General features: G+C 42.9%; 1 protein-coding gene across 1 annotated transcript in view; it reads right to left on the bottom strand.

The window, feature by feature from the left end:
• Positions 1-13239, bottom strand: part of LOC310854237 (arf-GAP with GTPase, ANK repeat and PH domain-containing protein 1-like) — a 285203-nt gene that overhangs the window by 271587 nt on the left and 377 nt on the right. The window contains 1 exon segment of the mRNA XM_083758803.1: positions 12415-13239. This exon segment is cut by the window's right edge and continues 377 nt beyond it. Within this exon segment, the coding sequence (XP_083614929.1) occupies positions 12415-12577 (163 nt within the window). The 5' untranslated portion in view covers positions 12578-13239.

The following is a 13239-nucleotide window of genomic DNA, read 5'->3' as shown; positions in this document are numbered from 1 at the left end:
AGCCCTATCTGGAACGTCAAAGTGTGGATCCGCACTTTGAAAACCACTGCTTTAAAAAGGACAACGTGATCTCTCAATGCAAGACAAAGGCAGGAAATGCTCCAGTGGATGTGATTTAGCCTATGCAAGACCAACATGTAGGCTTAAAAGCCTGATTCATAGTTTATCTTTTAATGCTACCACGTGCAGAAAGTTAGTCCTTTCCAGGGTGTTCCCTGCAAAATTATCAAAATCAGACCCGTCTGAAGTGGTGCTGTGCTGTGCTGTGCTGTGCTGTGCTGTGCTGTGCTGTGCTGTACTGTACTAGCCCTCCTCCCTGGTCTGTGTGTGTCTGTGTGTTATAGGCTGTGCAATAGTGACACTTGGCGGTGAACAAACGCTACAACGCTATTTTCGTGCTCGGACACAGCCAGGGACACAGGGACAGACCCAGGGACACAGGGACAGACATACCCAGCCACACACATAGCTGTCTATAGGAGTGGTTGTACCACTCAAAAAACAGTTCAACCACTTCAACCCAACAGTATAATACATCCGTATTTGAAAATAGCCTATGCATATGCAGAGGCTCACAATGAGCTTGTAACATCCGCTTTTATAACATTTTAACAACACAAATCTTGCATGGGCCGGGGTGGGGGTCCCTGGCACTAAATATTTTCCAGGCAGGGGTCCGCGCAGCCAAATAAACATTTATTTGGGGGGTTAGTTTGAGAACCACTGCATTAGATCCCATTATGGACCATGCAGTGCTACTGGCTTAGGTCTGAATCCCACCCAAATCCCCAACTTGTGGTTCCTCCTCTCGCTGAACTGGCTGCAATGCATGGCTATTTTGTCGACTAAAACTACCTGTTTTTACTGGAGAAAACTAAATGGAAACTAAATGAAAACTAAGCTATGATGACTAAAACTAAGACTAAATATATTGAGAATTTCGTCAACAAATAAAAACTAGATTAAAATGTTAGGAAGGGACTAGTGGACAAGCCATCCAGTATAAGTCATTTTACACTTGGTTGCATGCTGACAACGCGTCACACTGCGATGCGTTGTGAGCTTGTAGATCGGCAAGTGTAAAATCAGCCATTACGACGGCATCAAGGCTCCGCCAAAATACATTTTAGTTCACTAAATCAACTGTAGATTTAGAAACTAAATGAAAACTATTCGAGACTACGACTAAAAACTAAAATCGGCTGCCAAAAACAACACTGCTGCATGGACACTGACAGCCACCCGGAGCGTTGCATCCGGCCGGCACTATACGGTTACGTAACGGCTTTACAGAGCAGCAGCGTCGTTTAAAAGCCACCCCCCAGCCTTTGTTGTTGTTGTTGTTGCATGTCATTATGATGTGATGTCAATCAGCGTACGGGGCCATTGCATAATGGCTCTTCAGCGGGGAGTGGAGGAGGATGATGATGATGGCTATAGAGCGATTCAACTCAAGAAGCTCTTTAATATGGGTATACAGTAAATCATTCTTCCACTGCCAGGGGGATGAGCGCACGGTGCCAAGACATTGAAACTGGGAGTTGAATTGAAACAAGTGGAGCAAGCTCACACGTGTAGAGGGTAGTAAATGTGGCTGGTGTTGACATAGCCTACAACAACAGTGGTGCAGCTGCAGAGGAAAACCTCGTAGTTGCGGTGCCGGTGCCGGTGTTGATTTCGGGGACTAAAAACTATGATGAAAAATGTTCTGTGACTACCATTTTTCACTGACGAAAACGATATAAAAACTAAATCAAAACTAGCTATGATGATGACTAAAACTATAAGAACAGCGAGACACGTTTCTTGTGAGCTTGTATATTATTTTCAGCATGCAACCAAGTGTAAAAACAGGCATTGTTTGCTGTCAAAATCAACACTGGTGCTCAGTAAATAGCAGATCTACAAACTCGCAACCCTGTCACAGACGTAACGCGTTGTGAGCTTGTATATCTGCTATTTACAACACCAGTGGGCAACTTAAGTATAAAGCAGGCTTGATGCTAACCGGAGTCTGTGAACATTATAGCATCAGCTCTATCGCTAAACTCGTCTACGTAGTCAGTCAGTCAGTAGGCCTGAATCATTGCTATTTGTATTTTTTAAATATTCTCCTATGCAGTGTTGAATTAGTCTAAAACTATGACGAAAAATGTTCGTCGACTACCTTTTTTCACTGACAAAAAACTAAATGGAAACTATATGAAAACTAAACTATATGAAAACTAAGCTATGATGACTAAAACTGATAGTAGATTTTCGTCAACAAATAAAAACTAGACTAAAATGTTAGGGACTGTTCAAAAATAGCAGATTTAACGTACAGTACAAATACCAAAACAATACGTAGGAGGTCTGTGTGAGACAGTGTGCACCGAAAGTGGCAATCCATTGAAAAGCATCCGATTACATCATGTACAGTGTAGGTTCTCTCTCTCTCTCTCTCTGTATATCAGTCATTCCATCAGGTCTCCTACAGTTGTGGGTTGGTCAGAGATGGGGGGGGGGGTGGTTTGGGGGTGTGCGGCGGATCGCATTTCACAGCAGATTTACCATTATGTCACACACACACACACACAGTCACACACACACACACACACACACACACGCACGCCATTCAAGGTGGTGTGTGCGTGACTGCATGGGGCACTGCAGCGGTGAAGGAAAACACACTCACAAATCCCAACGTGAGTCTCTAATCTCTGCACACAAACACGCTGCTTATTCTATTAGGCCACCGTTTCCCAACGTGGTGTCGGGGAGCCACACATGGTCCGTTTCCCAACGTGGGGTCGGGGAGCCACACATGGTCCGTTTCCCAACGTGGTGTCGGGGAGCCACACGGGGTCCAAGGGGACTCTTAACCCGTTTTGGACTGAGGCCGGACCCCCCCACATTTTTCAAAAATAGCAGATCTACAAGCTTGTAGATCTGTATAATATAATGCTTAAAACACCAAAATCGGTTACTGTACAGCCTATTCATACAAGTCTAGTTGTAGGTGTTAAGGTGACTAAACTAAAAACAGAGAGATGTGTGTGTGGGTGTACATGCGGTCAGTCGCTTATCACCACGGTGATAAATCTTATGATATTTAGTCGACGAAAACTAGACTAACACTAAAGCATTCCAGGTGACTATAAAATGTGACTGAAACTAAATGAAAACTATTCAAGAGACTACGACTAAAACAAAAATGTGCTGCCAAAAACATTATATCAGGCAGAACCACAGAACCAAACTATAACGTGAGCACTGAATCTACACTGTAAAATCTTAAACATGTCAATTTAACTAAAAGTTGCAGCCAGGAACATTTGGCTTCCTCACACAAGTTTAGTAACACAAGTAGCCTACAAAACACACACACACGCACACGCACACACACACACACACACCCTGGCAGAGTTTACAGGCGGCTTTGGTGTAAATAGGCCACATGGTGAGTTAATGACAGAAGACTGGCCAGCTGATAATAACATAAACACAAAAGGAAAAGTGGAGACAAAGACCGTCCAGTGAGCAGCTGTGTTGAACAAACCACTTATAGAAGCTGTTGGACCGCGGTGGTGGAAAAATGTAATCGTTGTTGTACTTCAGTAAAAGTATCAATACGCCAGCAATGTACAGTAAGTAAGTAAAAAGTCTGCAATTCAAACTTTACTCGAGTAAAAGTACAAAAGTATTGGTGACAAAATGTTCTTAAAAAGTACCAAAAGTAGAAAGTACTCATTATGCAGAATGTCCCGCTTCACAAGTACGTTTTCACACGTGTAATCGTGTATGTATGTGTATATATATATATATATATATATATATAATATAGGGCTGAAGTGGGTAATGTATGTTTTGTCGGAAACAATAACTACAGTATAGTAACTAAAAGTTTTAAACTATAATTAATGATAGGGGTAAAAGTATGATATTTGCCTCTGAGATGTAGTGACCAATACCAAGTATGGTCACATTGAATTGAATTTTGAATACATTTAATATTGGAAATACTCCAGTTGTCCAGTAAAGAAAACATTGTAACCCAAGTACAGTACTTGAGTAAATGCCATCTCTCACCAGGGCTTCTGGACGCTAATGTGAGCCGAGAGATGTCCTGAGTCCTGACAGCACCGCGGACGGACACACAAAGGAGAATGTTAATAGAAGGAATGTGATATTTGTAATAATACAGTCTCTGTTACAGTCCGAGCAGCGTGAGAATATACTGAGTTAGATTGGGTGTTTAGTTTACTGTTGTTTACTGCAGTGCTTCTCAACCTGTGGGTTGGGCCCCTCATGGGGATGTGTGACAATTTAAATCAACAAACTACACTATAAAGACTGGTCAGAAAGAGGCAGTAATTGTGAAAGTTCTACAAGCTCACAACGTGAAGCGTTATTGGCCTTGTAGATCGGCTATTGTAGATCGGCTATTTTCACAATATTTATCTGTGGAACCGTGTAAAGCCAACTCAAACAAAATGCAATGCTTCAGGGCCCCCGATCAAATCTGAAATTGTTAGGGGTCGCGGCCTAAAAGAGAACCACTGGTTTACTTATTACTTATTAACTAAGTAAAAAAGGTACCAAATCGACTCACAAGGGCCCATTTGTACAGTCTCTGAGTTACAGACCAGTTACAGCAGTGTCCATTTGGTTCCCAACTAAAACCATCAATCATTTAGCTGGCGAAGCATGAGGTCAGTCCGCTGCCCCCCCCCAGGTTGGCAGAGGAAGTGTAGCGCCCAGGATTACATTAGATAATTGACACAGTGAAAAAAATGGGTTGCAAAACCGTGGGATAAAAATTATAGTAAAAAAAGAAAACATTTGCTGGCGACCTCCCCGCCAAGGACCCCTAGGGGTCCCCAGACACCCCGTTGAGAACCAGTGTTGACCTACAGCTTACTAGAACAACAGCAATGTCGCTAGAGGGTGCAGTAAAGCCTGGCTAGCTGCCAAGGTGGCTGGCATGGTACCAGCACTCAGCTGGTTGGCCTGGGATAATCTCCCACTAATGACAGTCCAGGCCAGTCCAGTCCGGGGTCCAGCACTGCTACCACTCCAGTACCGGGTCTTATGCTTTCCCTTGACAGGACAAGTCCAGGTGCAAAAGCAAGCGGCAACAGGTTCACTTTTCACTGTTGGTGGTCTCGGCAAAGGGCTTTTGTGTGTGTGTGTGTGTGTGTGTGTGTGTGTGTGTGTGTGTGTGTGTGTGTGTGTGTGTGTGTGTGTGTGTGTGTGTGTGTGTGTGTGTGTGTGTGAGCATTGAAATGTACAGAGACAGAAGTACAAGAGTCACATCGTCATTAGTCAGAGTCAGAGTTTAGTCCACGGGGACACGACGAGTCATAAGAGAACCAGTCATGTTGGTCATTCGACCGCGGACCGGGCGGGCAGGAGGGACGCCTTGTAACACAACCAGAATGATGGAGCTATAGCACAAAAACAAACACCAACAGATTTACACCTGTAAGCCCAGACTGTGATGTGACAATTCAATTGTGATGTCACAATAAAGAGTCTGATTCTGTTTAGTGGATGTTAGTGTCACTGTCTCACATGAAGGACTGACCCAGCCTGTCAGTCTTCCGTACAGGGAAGGATGAATCTGCGTTCACCGCTGGTACCGACTTGCCCTTGTGCAAGGGTAAACAGTACTAAACAGTAAACACCCACTTAAAATGCCAGATATTTCGTGAAGCCTCATTTGAAATCGGTAGTTCATATAATGGCCTGTTGTGGCGCTGGACTGGACCCAAAAAGCCCCATAGCTCCATAGAGGCCCATGTATTTTGGCCCAACTTCACCTAGACTGTATTACCTTAATAAACATGGTCATGAATACTTTCTTCTTCCAGTCACTAGTTTAAAGTCTCATTTCTAATGTCATAATATTCTTTTTGGTAAATTATGGTCCCATTAATTAAAATAATGACCATAAAGTTGCGTATGTTCTGAGGGGCGTGGCTACCGTTACCGTCTATGATCGGGATTCCCCTCCCACTCAAGAGTCTACTCCTCCCACTCGAGTCAAAATAAAAACCAACGGAGAAGAAGGGGGGAAGTCCCGCCTCGTTGTCTGGGCAGCCAATGGCCAGCTGGACCCAAACGGAGCCAGCCAATGGCCAGCTGGTCCAAAACGGATCTAGAAAGATGGCGATTTACAGTGCATTAGAATCAGGCTTCATTTTACGTTCATGTTAGACCCGGGGAACGCTTTGTCCATATTTTTTACAGTCTATGGTAGTGCCTCAATAAACCAAGAACCGAGCATCAGGCAATCAATCAATCAATCACTCTCGAAATACAATCTGTACATTTGAAACTGTAGCATACTGTACCAGGTAAACGGTGAACCTACTGTATAGCATCTGTCTAAATAACCAAGCATTAGTCAACTCAATTACTGTCAAAATAATAATCAGCTATTTCAATTTTAACATTCATGTGGTCAAGAAATAACAAGCCTAATTAAGTAACAAAAGCATGAGAGCAAGGCTGCGTGGACGACGTCATAACTGATAGCAGGTCAAGTGGTCAAGTGCTACGGGCTAAGGTGGAGTCTGAAAGGTTGGGTTTTCAGTAGTCTCGCGTAGCCAGACAACTATTCCACAATCTCTGAATGCTATATAGTCTACACCTCTCGAAATCTGAAAATATATTTTAAAATATCTTTAGAGCATATTATTTTATTTCCTTTTCTGCTAAGCAACAAGCTATATATGCTTAGATGATTTATATTTATATTAGGATAATATTTATATTTATATTTTACTCATGACAGCTCTTCCGTTGCTCCAGACTGTATGATGAAAGCATTTGGAAATTTGCGAGAGGCAACAGTCTGGTAACGCGAGACTAGGTTTTCAGCCACCACCTCCTACACACACACAGAGACTCCACACCATCCTGTTTTAGGTCCAATGACAGAGCCGGCCTTTTTTTCGCTAGCTTGCTCAGCCTGTTACTGTCCCTCTTGTTGACATAGCCCCACAGCATGGAACTGCAGAGAGAGAAGAGGACACCGGCCACAACAGACCGGTAGAACATCTGTTCTGCACTGAGCATCCTGTTACGCACACCAACGGACGGACCCGAGCCTCCTCAGACAGGAAGAGAAATGTATATGTTGACTGAATCTTCCGCCGTAGTCTGAAAACCCACCTCAGACTCCATCATGGCCCGTAGCACTTGCCCTAGCCCCGGCGACCTTACAGGCATATGCAAAGGCTCAACTTATGTAACTTAGATAGCACTTTATGTAGACTTAGATAGCATTTTATGCAGACTTATAGCATTTTATGTAGACATAGCACTTTAAAGTATATACCTGTATGTATAGTTTCATTATATAGATATTCCAGTGTTACGTTCTTAGCTTACGCATGTTTCATGATAACTACTTTTTATGTATGTGATGTATCGCCATGCTTTTTGTTCTTGCTTAATGTAAGTCACTCTGGATTAAGAGCGCCTGCTAAATGCCTAAATTGTATAAAAGAAGATATTGATCATAATGGGTATATGGTAGCCTTTATTTTAATTAGAATAAAGTTATGTTTGTGTGAAATCAAGGTTTTCGAATTGTTAACGATGTTGCTGCTGCACTCTCTTGACAGAATATCGATCAAAACATTGGTAATAGGTGGTCCTGGTTAGTGATGAGATAAAGTAGACCTTTAAAGCATTTACCATTACGTATAAGAGTGTGCACTAGCTGGGCTTATCAAGGTCACAGTGAGACAAAGATTTTGATGGTGTCTGAAAAAGTGAAGACACGTCAGCTCTCCAGGACAGACGACACCTCTGCCTCGCTCCAACGGACTGATATGGAGCGAATAATAGATGTGCAATATAAATGTGTTCATTTGCTGTTCATATTCACGTGGTCCCATTTTGTAATCATTAAATATGCCATTTCTTAAGGTCCTATTGAGTTTATGTCTACAGCCTTTTTATTGAACTTTAGATCATTTGCACCCCAGTACCGACGCATCATTAGGACTCCCCAAAGTCAGGATCAGACTCAAATCACCCATGGTTCAACCTAGACCTGTACTTAATGAATACAATTCAAATTCTATTGTACAACAAGTGCAGGTACTGTATGTGAATATGCATGACTGTGGAGGTCTCTTACTGCATGGCTAACAACGCAGAATGTCTGCCTCTCCACTGCACCTGGTCAGTAAAATGATAGCCTACTGATTTTTCTGATTTCCATGTGACACAAAAGCCAACGATGTAGCCCAATTATCTGTTGTAAAAGACACTAAAAGGTGAGCCGGGTTTCACTTGACACTGCCAGCATTCCCAGGCCAGACATTGAGAAAGTGGGTCAGTGTCACATGGTTAGTAGGAAGCCATTCACTTCACAGTGACATTCATGTGCACTCTCACACACACACACACACACACACGCAGTCACACGCACACACACACACACACACACACACACGCACCCCCCCCCCCCCCCACACACACACACACACACACACACACACACAGTACTACGATACTTGTGGGGGCATTTACGACTGTGATTTTATTGAGTGAATAAAAATTAAAAAAGCCATTTAACCATAGACAATTCGCCAACAACGACAATAGCAGAGCTTGTAGATATGCTATTTTTGGTGCATGACACCAGTGTGGTTCTTCTAGTCCAACCCGAACCCCTATTAACCAAATTTCTAAAATGTCTAATCCTCCTAACCCCAACCTGAGGCTGAATCATTTCCTAATTGTAAGCTTAACACCCCCAATATCTTCTGGAACCATAAAGCAAACAACCAGTTATCTTACGAGGACCAGGACCCACTGTCCTCACAATGTCTATGTTTAGACTTGTGGGGACATTTGGCTCTCACAAGTATAGTAATACAAGTACACACCACACACGTGTGCTCATGTACATAAACACACACACACACACACACACACACACACACACACACCCTGAATGAATGCAAATTAAACCTTCGCAAGCCAGGGGGAATCAGTGACACTGTGTGATTCATGTTAGCTAGGCTTCATCTCACCTACATAACTAGAATCAAATCCACTGTATTTGCCAAAGCAAACGTTCCCTAACATCCCTCCAAGGACATGTTTTTTTTTGGTGCGGAGTTGCAGAGGTCTCGGGCAAAATAACGCAACACGCTGAAACGCAGGACCTCACACACACACACACACACACACACACACACACACAGGGGCTGTGTCACAACCGTGAGATTTTAGACTTTGTGAAGGCAATATCAAATATACACAAATTAATAAACACATGGTGAGCTGGTTGATCAGATTTGCTATTTTTGAAAATGTTTTTTTCCCTAAATGACCCAAAATAGGGGCCTCCAGGTTGAAAGTGGTTAAAAGATGAAACGTGACATTTCTGTACATGTCATTAAACTGTTTAACAGATGAATGAAAAGGACTATGCAAAATAACTGGTGACAGGCCTCTCTACACACCATCATACAACACAAATCGAAACATATACGAGTTAAGAACAAGTGTATTAATGTTGTCTATTTTGTCTCGATGATGACATTGAAGCAAGCGCACACAGTCAGACACAGCCCGTCCAGTCCTCCTCCACCTGCAATGCATAATAATAAGCCAGTACCTGCTGCCTCACGCGATACAGGCACTGCAGGACCTCACACTCACAGGCAACTCAAGGGCACGCAGGCCACAGTGCTGCTTGCATAACACACACAGTCTGAGGAGGGCTACAGTACATCACAATCTGTGTACTGTGTGCCCGTGAAGCGCGAAGCCGCATTTTTCATGCCCGCCACTGCTGCTGCCGTTTTGGGCTATTTCCAGCCCTTAAAGTAGGTTATGAGTCACAGCATGACACTCAAACTCTGGGAAAATGGAAGGCGAGGGAGGGCGAAAACAGAGGAACAAGCGTGTCGACTGACTATTGTGTTACGTAGCTCCAACATCTGTGCCGCTGCGTGTGTGTTGTGTGCGTGCTCCTTTCTGAACCGCGGCACTATACTCTCTCTGCTGCTACTCCATGCTATACTACTGTGTGTAAGAGGCAAGCTTAAACTCGACAAAGATATGATCGTTTCTTTCTGTCTGTCTGTCTGTACAATGTACAATGTACAATGTACATACCGTGTTCTATTTTTAACTGGCCCTAGTCATATTTTGCAGCACCCATTTTCTTTTACGCGTTTTCTGTAAAGCAAGAAAAGCATCTTTGAGTATGCAGAATAAACACTATATAGAGTAAGTCTATAAGCTTAACGTATTGTTAGTCTTATTAATTATTATTATGCAACATAGAAATAAATAATAATGGGTTTCACAGATTTTACTTTCTAACCAATGTTAATGTAAACAAACAGTAAAACAGCTAGGAATTCATAGATAAGGAAGGTGAGATACAATTGTTGTTATTCCACAAGGTAAATTTGTCAAGGAAATGTGAACATGTTGGGTAATAATGTAACACAATAACCTGGTTTATCCAGCTCAGGAAAAGCTGTGTGAAAGTGAGCGTAAGCCTAAGCCTTCACCTTGCACCTTCACCCGTTTGGACTAATATTTTCCCAAACTACCACTACGTCCAAGTGTGTTCAGCTATTCACTAATTTGTGCTGGCTTGTGGTGGATATTTTTGTAAAAATAATAATAAAAATAGCCACATACACAAATACAAAATGGGCAGACAATAACATTACGAGATATCCTGTACACGTGAAGAGCTGAATGTAACTCTGAGAAACTGAGAATGTACAAAATAAATTAAACCAAATGAACACTATGGGTCCATTTGGTTCCATTTGTACACGCTCATGTTATGGGGGTCCTTGAAAATAGATTATTTGAGATCCACTGTACCAGTGGTACATACGATGTGCCATATAGTGACATGAGTGTCATACATGTTCTGTAACCGCAATTTGCAACTCTAGATTTTTTTTTATAATCATGGGATGAATCGAGTTGCAATACCCTCCATTGACTCCCCATTCATCCAAATTGCATTTGCGATCTGCTTGTATTAAACAACGTTAAACTCACCAACATTGCAGCTGTAGGGAAAGCTGGAATTGTCCTGTTTCAATCTGCAAAGCGTTTGTTTTATAAAAATCCACCGTAGACATGTTATGAGCTACTTTCTGTCAAGAAATTCTGTGCAGGTGATTCTTGTGGAGTTTGTAAGCACTCATTTGTATTAATGGGTCGCGCTTCTGCCTCCTGCATGATGTGCAAATTTCAAAAACAGGTAGTACGCAGGGCCGTTCAGTGACTTCGACAAGTGCTTCCAAACTCCAACACAAAGAATCACCTGCACAGAATTTCTTGACAGAAAGTAGCTCATAACATGTCTACGTGGATTTTTATGAAACTAACGCTTTGCAGATTGAAAGAGTATAATTCAAGCTTTCCCTACAGCTGCAATGTTGGTGAGTTTAACGTTGTTTAATACAAGCAGATCACAAATGCAATTTGGATGAATGGGGAGTCAATGGAGGGTATTGCAACTCTAGATTCATCCAATTATATTAAAAAATCTAGAGTTGCAAATTGCGGGCCAGCTACATGTTCTGAAGAAAACCTGGAGACTGATATTCAGTAATTGGGTCTTAGGATCAAAAGAAGAAAATCAAACATTTCAAGGCCAAGTGTTAGACACATTTGTCTGTGTACGGACATATTGATGACGCCTGCTTACACTGTACAGAAAAAGATATTAGCTAACTTAATACAATCCCCATTCCCCACACAGACAGACTTCTGTGTGTTATTGTTCTAAGGTCAAAGGAGTCAGGTGTGGTGGCTTGGAGCCAAGTGTGCATCACCATCGTGACATGGTATCATCATAGCTCATTTTCATTATCCTTCCATGTGCCTGTCATGAGGTTAAGATATTAACCACACAATGGATTACATCACCCATTTTCAAATAAAAACATGCCACGCAATAAACTCTGAGGGTGCAAATGGTTGCATTTGGAACACTCTCGAGTCTCGAGCAGTTATTATAACCAACCAAAATGGTTAGAGGCTACACTTTTATGAGGATTGTGTTTATGCCGTGCCACGCCTACTAATAATAATAACAGGCAACCAAACACTAGATCAATTAAATTGTGAGATGCTCTGATCACAAAAATGAATATAAGAATACAAAAGAACTATGAATCAACCTTAACAAAAAAGGTTGTAGTAGCATTGTTATATGATGTCCTCCACCAAAATATGCTCAAATTGAGAAGACCACCAGATGAATGCAATTAACCATCAGCTTTTTATGGACAACCAACAGTGTGTGTGGATTCACTGGACCACCTAAGCAGACAGACACACAGTGTGTGTCTCACACACACACACACACACACACACACACACACACACACAGCAGCAGCCAGCAGTCTAGCCTTGCCTTACCTTCAATGGCAATGACATGCTCCCTGATCTGGTTCTGCAGCAGGGGCTCCTCCACCCTCTCCAGCAGCTCGTAGATAGAGTAGATGTTCGGGTGGACCGACTCGAACCTCTGGATCTCGGCCCGGATGGCGGCCGAGTTGGCCAGATGCTGCTGGTAGTTCATGACTGAAGAAGAACCCTTCTTTTAGAACCGGGTCAGGAACCTCTGGTGTTGTTGATTGTAACGACCCCCAGCAAAGGGGGGGATGAATGGAAGACAAGACTGGATCAGCAGTAATTCAGCTTGGGGGTCTGCACTGGAGGGTCCCACATGAGGGGGAGGTGGTGGTGGTGTTTATTTAGATACTATATCATTAACCCCCCTTTGCGTCTGGATCTATATTTAGCATTTGGTGTTATGTAGGTTTATTTATATTATATAATGTTGTGAAGGTTGTTCTCTCCGGACCTCTCTCTCTCTGGCTCTCAGAGCGGCTGCTGGCGCAAACCTGGCGCATAAGAAGTGACAGATGTGCGGTCACACACCGTCTCCATGTCCCCCTCTCCCACCAATCCGTCCGGGGGAAAAACGGGAAAGAATCCAGTAATTTCACAGCCGATCCAGGACCTACACACGCATGATATCACTGACACGGAATCCGGAGTGGGGGTTCTAGTTTAGATCCATTAAATTAAAAGAAAAAAGGCCCTTCTCGTCTCTCTCTCCCACCTTTTTAGGGTTAGTTAGCATTAGCCGCACGATGCTAACCAGTAGCTTCTTTGGCTGCCTTGACTGTGCTGCTTCCCTCCAGTCCAACCAGAGCGAGGCAAGCACCGCTTCTGGAA

This window comes from Protomyctophum parallelum (assembly GCF_964188405.1).
Source record: "Protomyctophum parallelum genome assembly, chromosome: 23".
Taxonomy (NCBI): Eukaryota; Metazoa; Chordata; class Actinopteri; order Myctophiformes; family Myctophidae; genus Protomyctophum; species Protomyctophum parallelum.
This window is presented reverse-complemented; position numbering and strand designations above follow the sequence as displayed.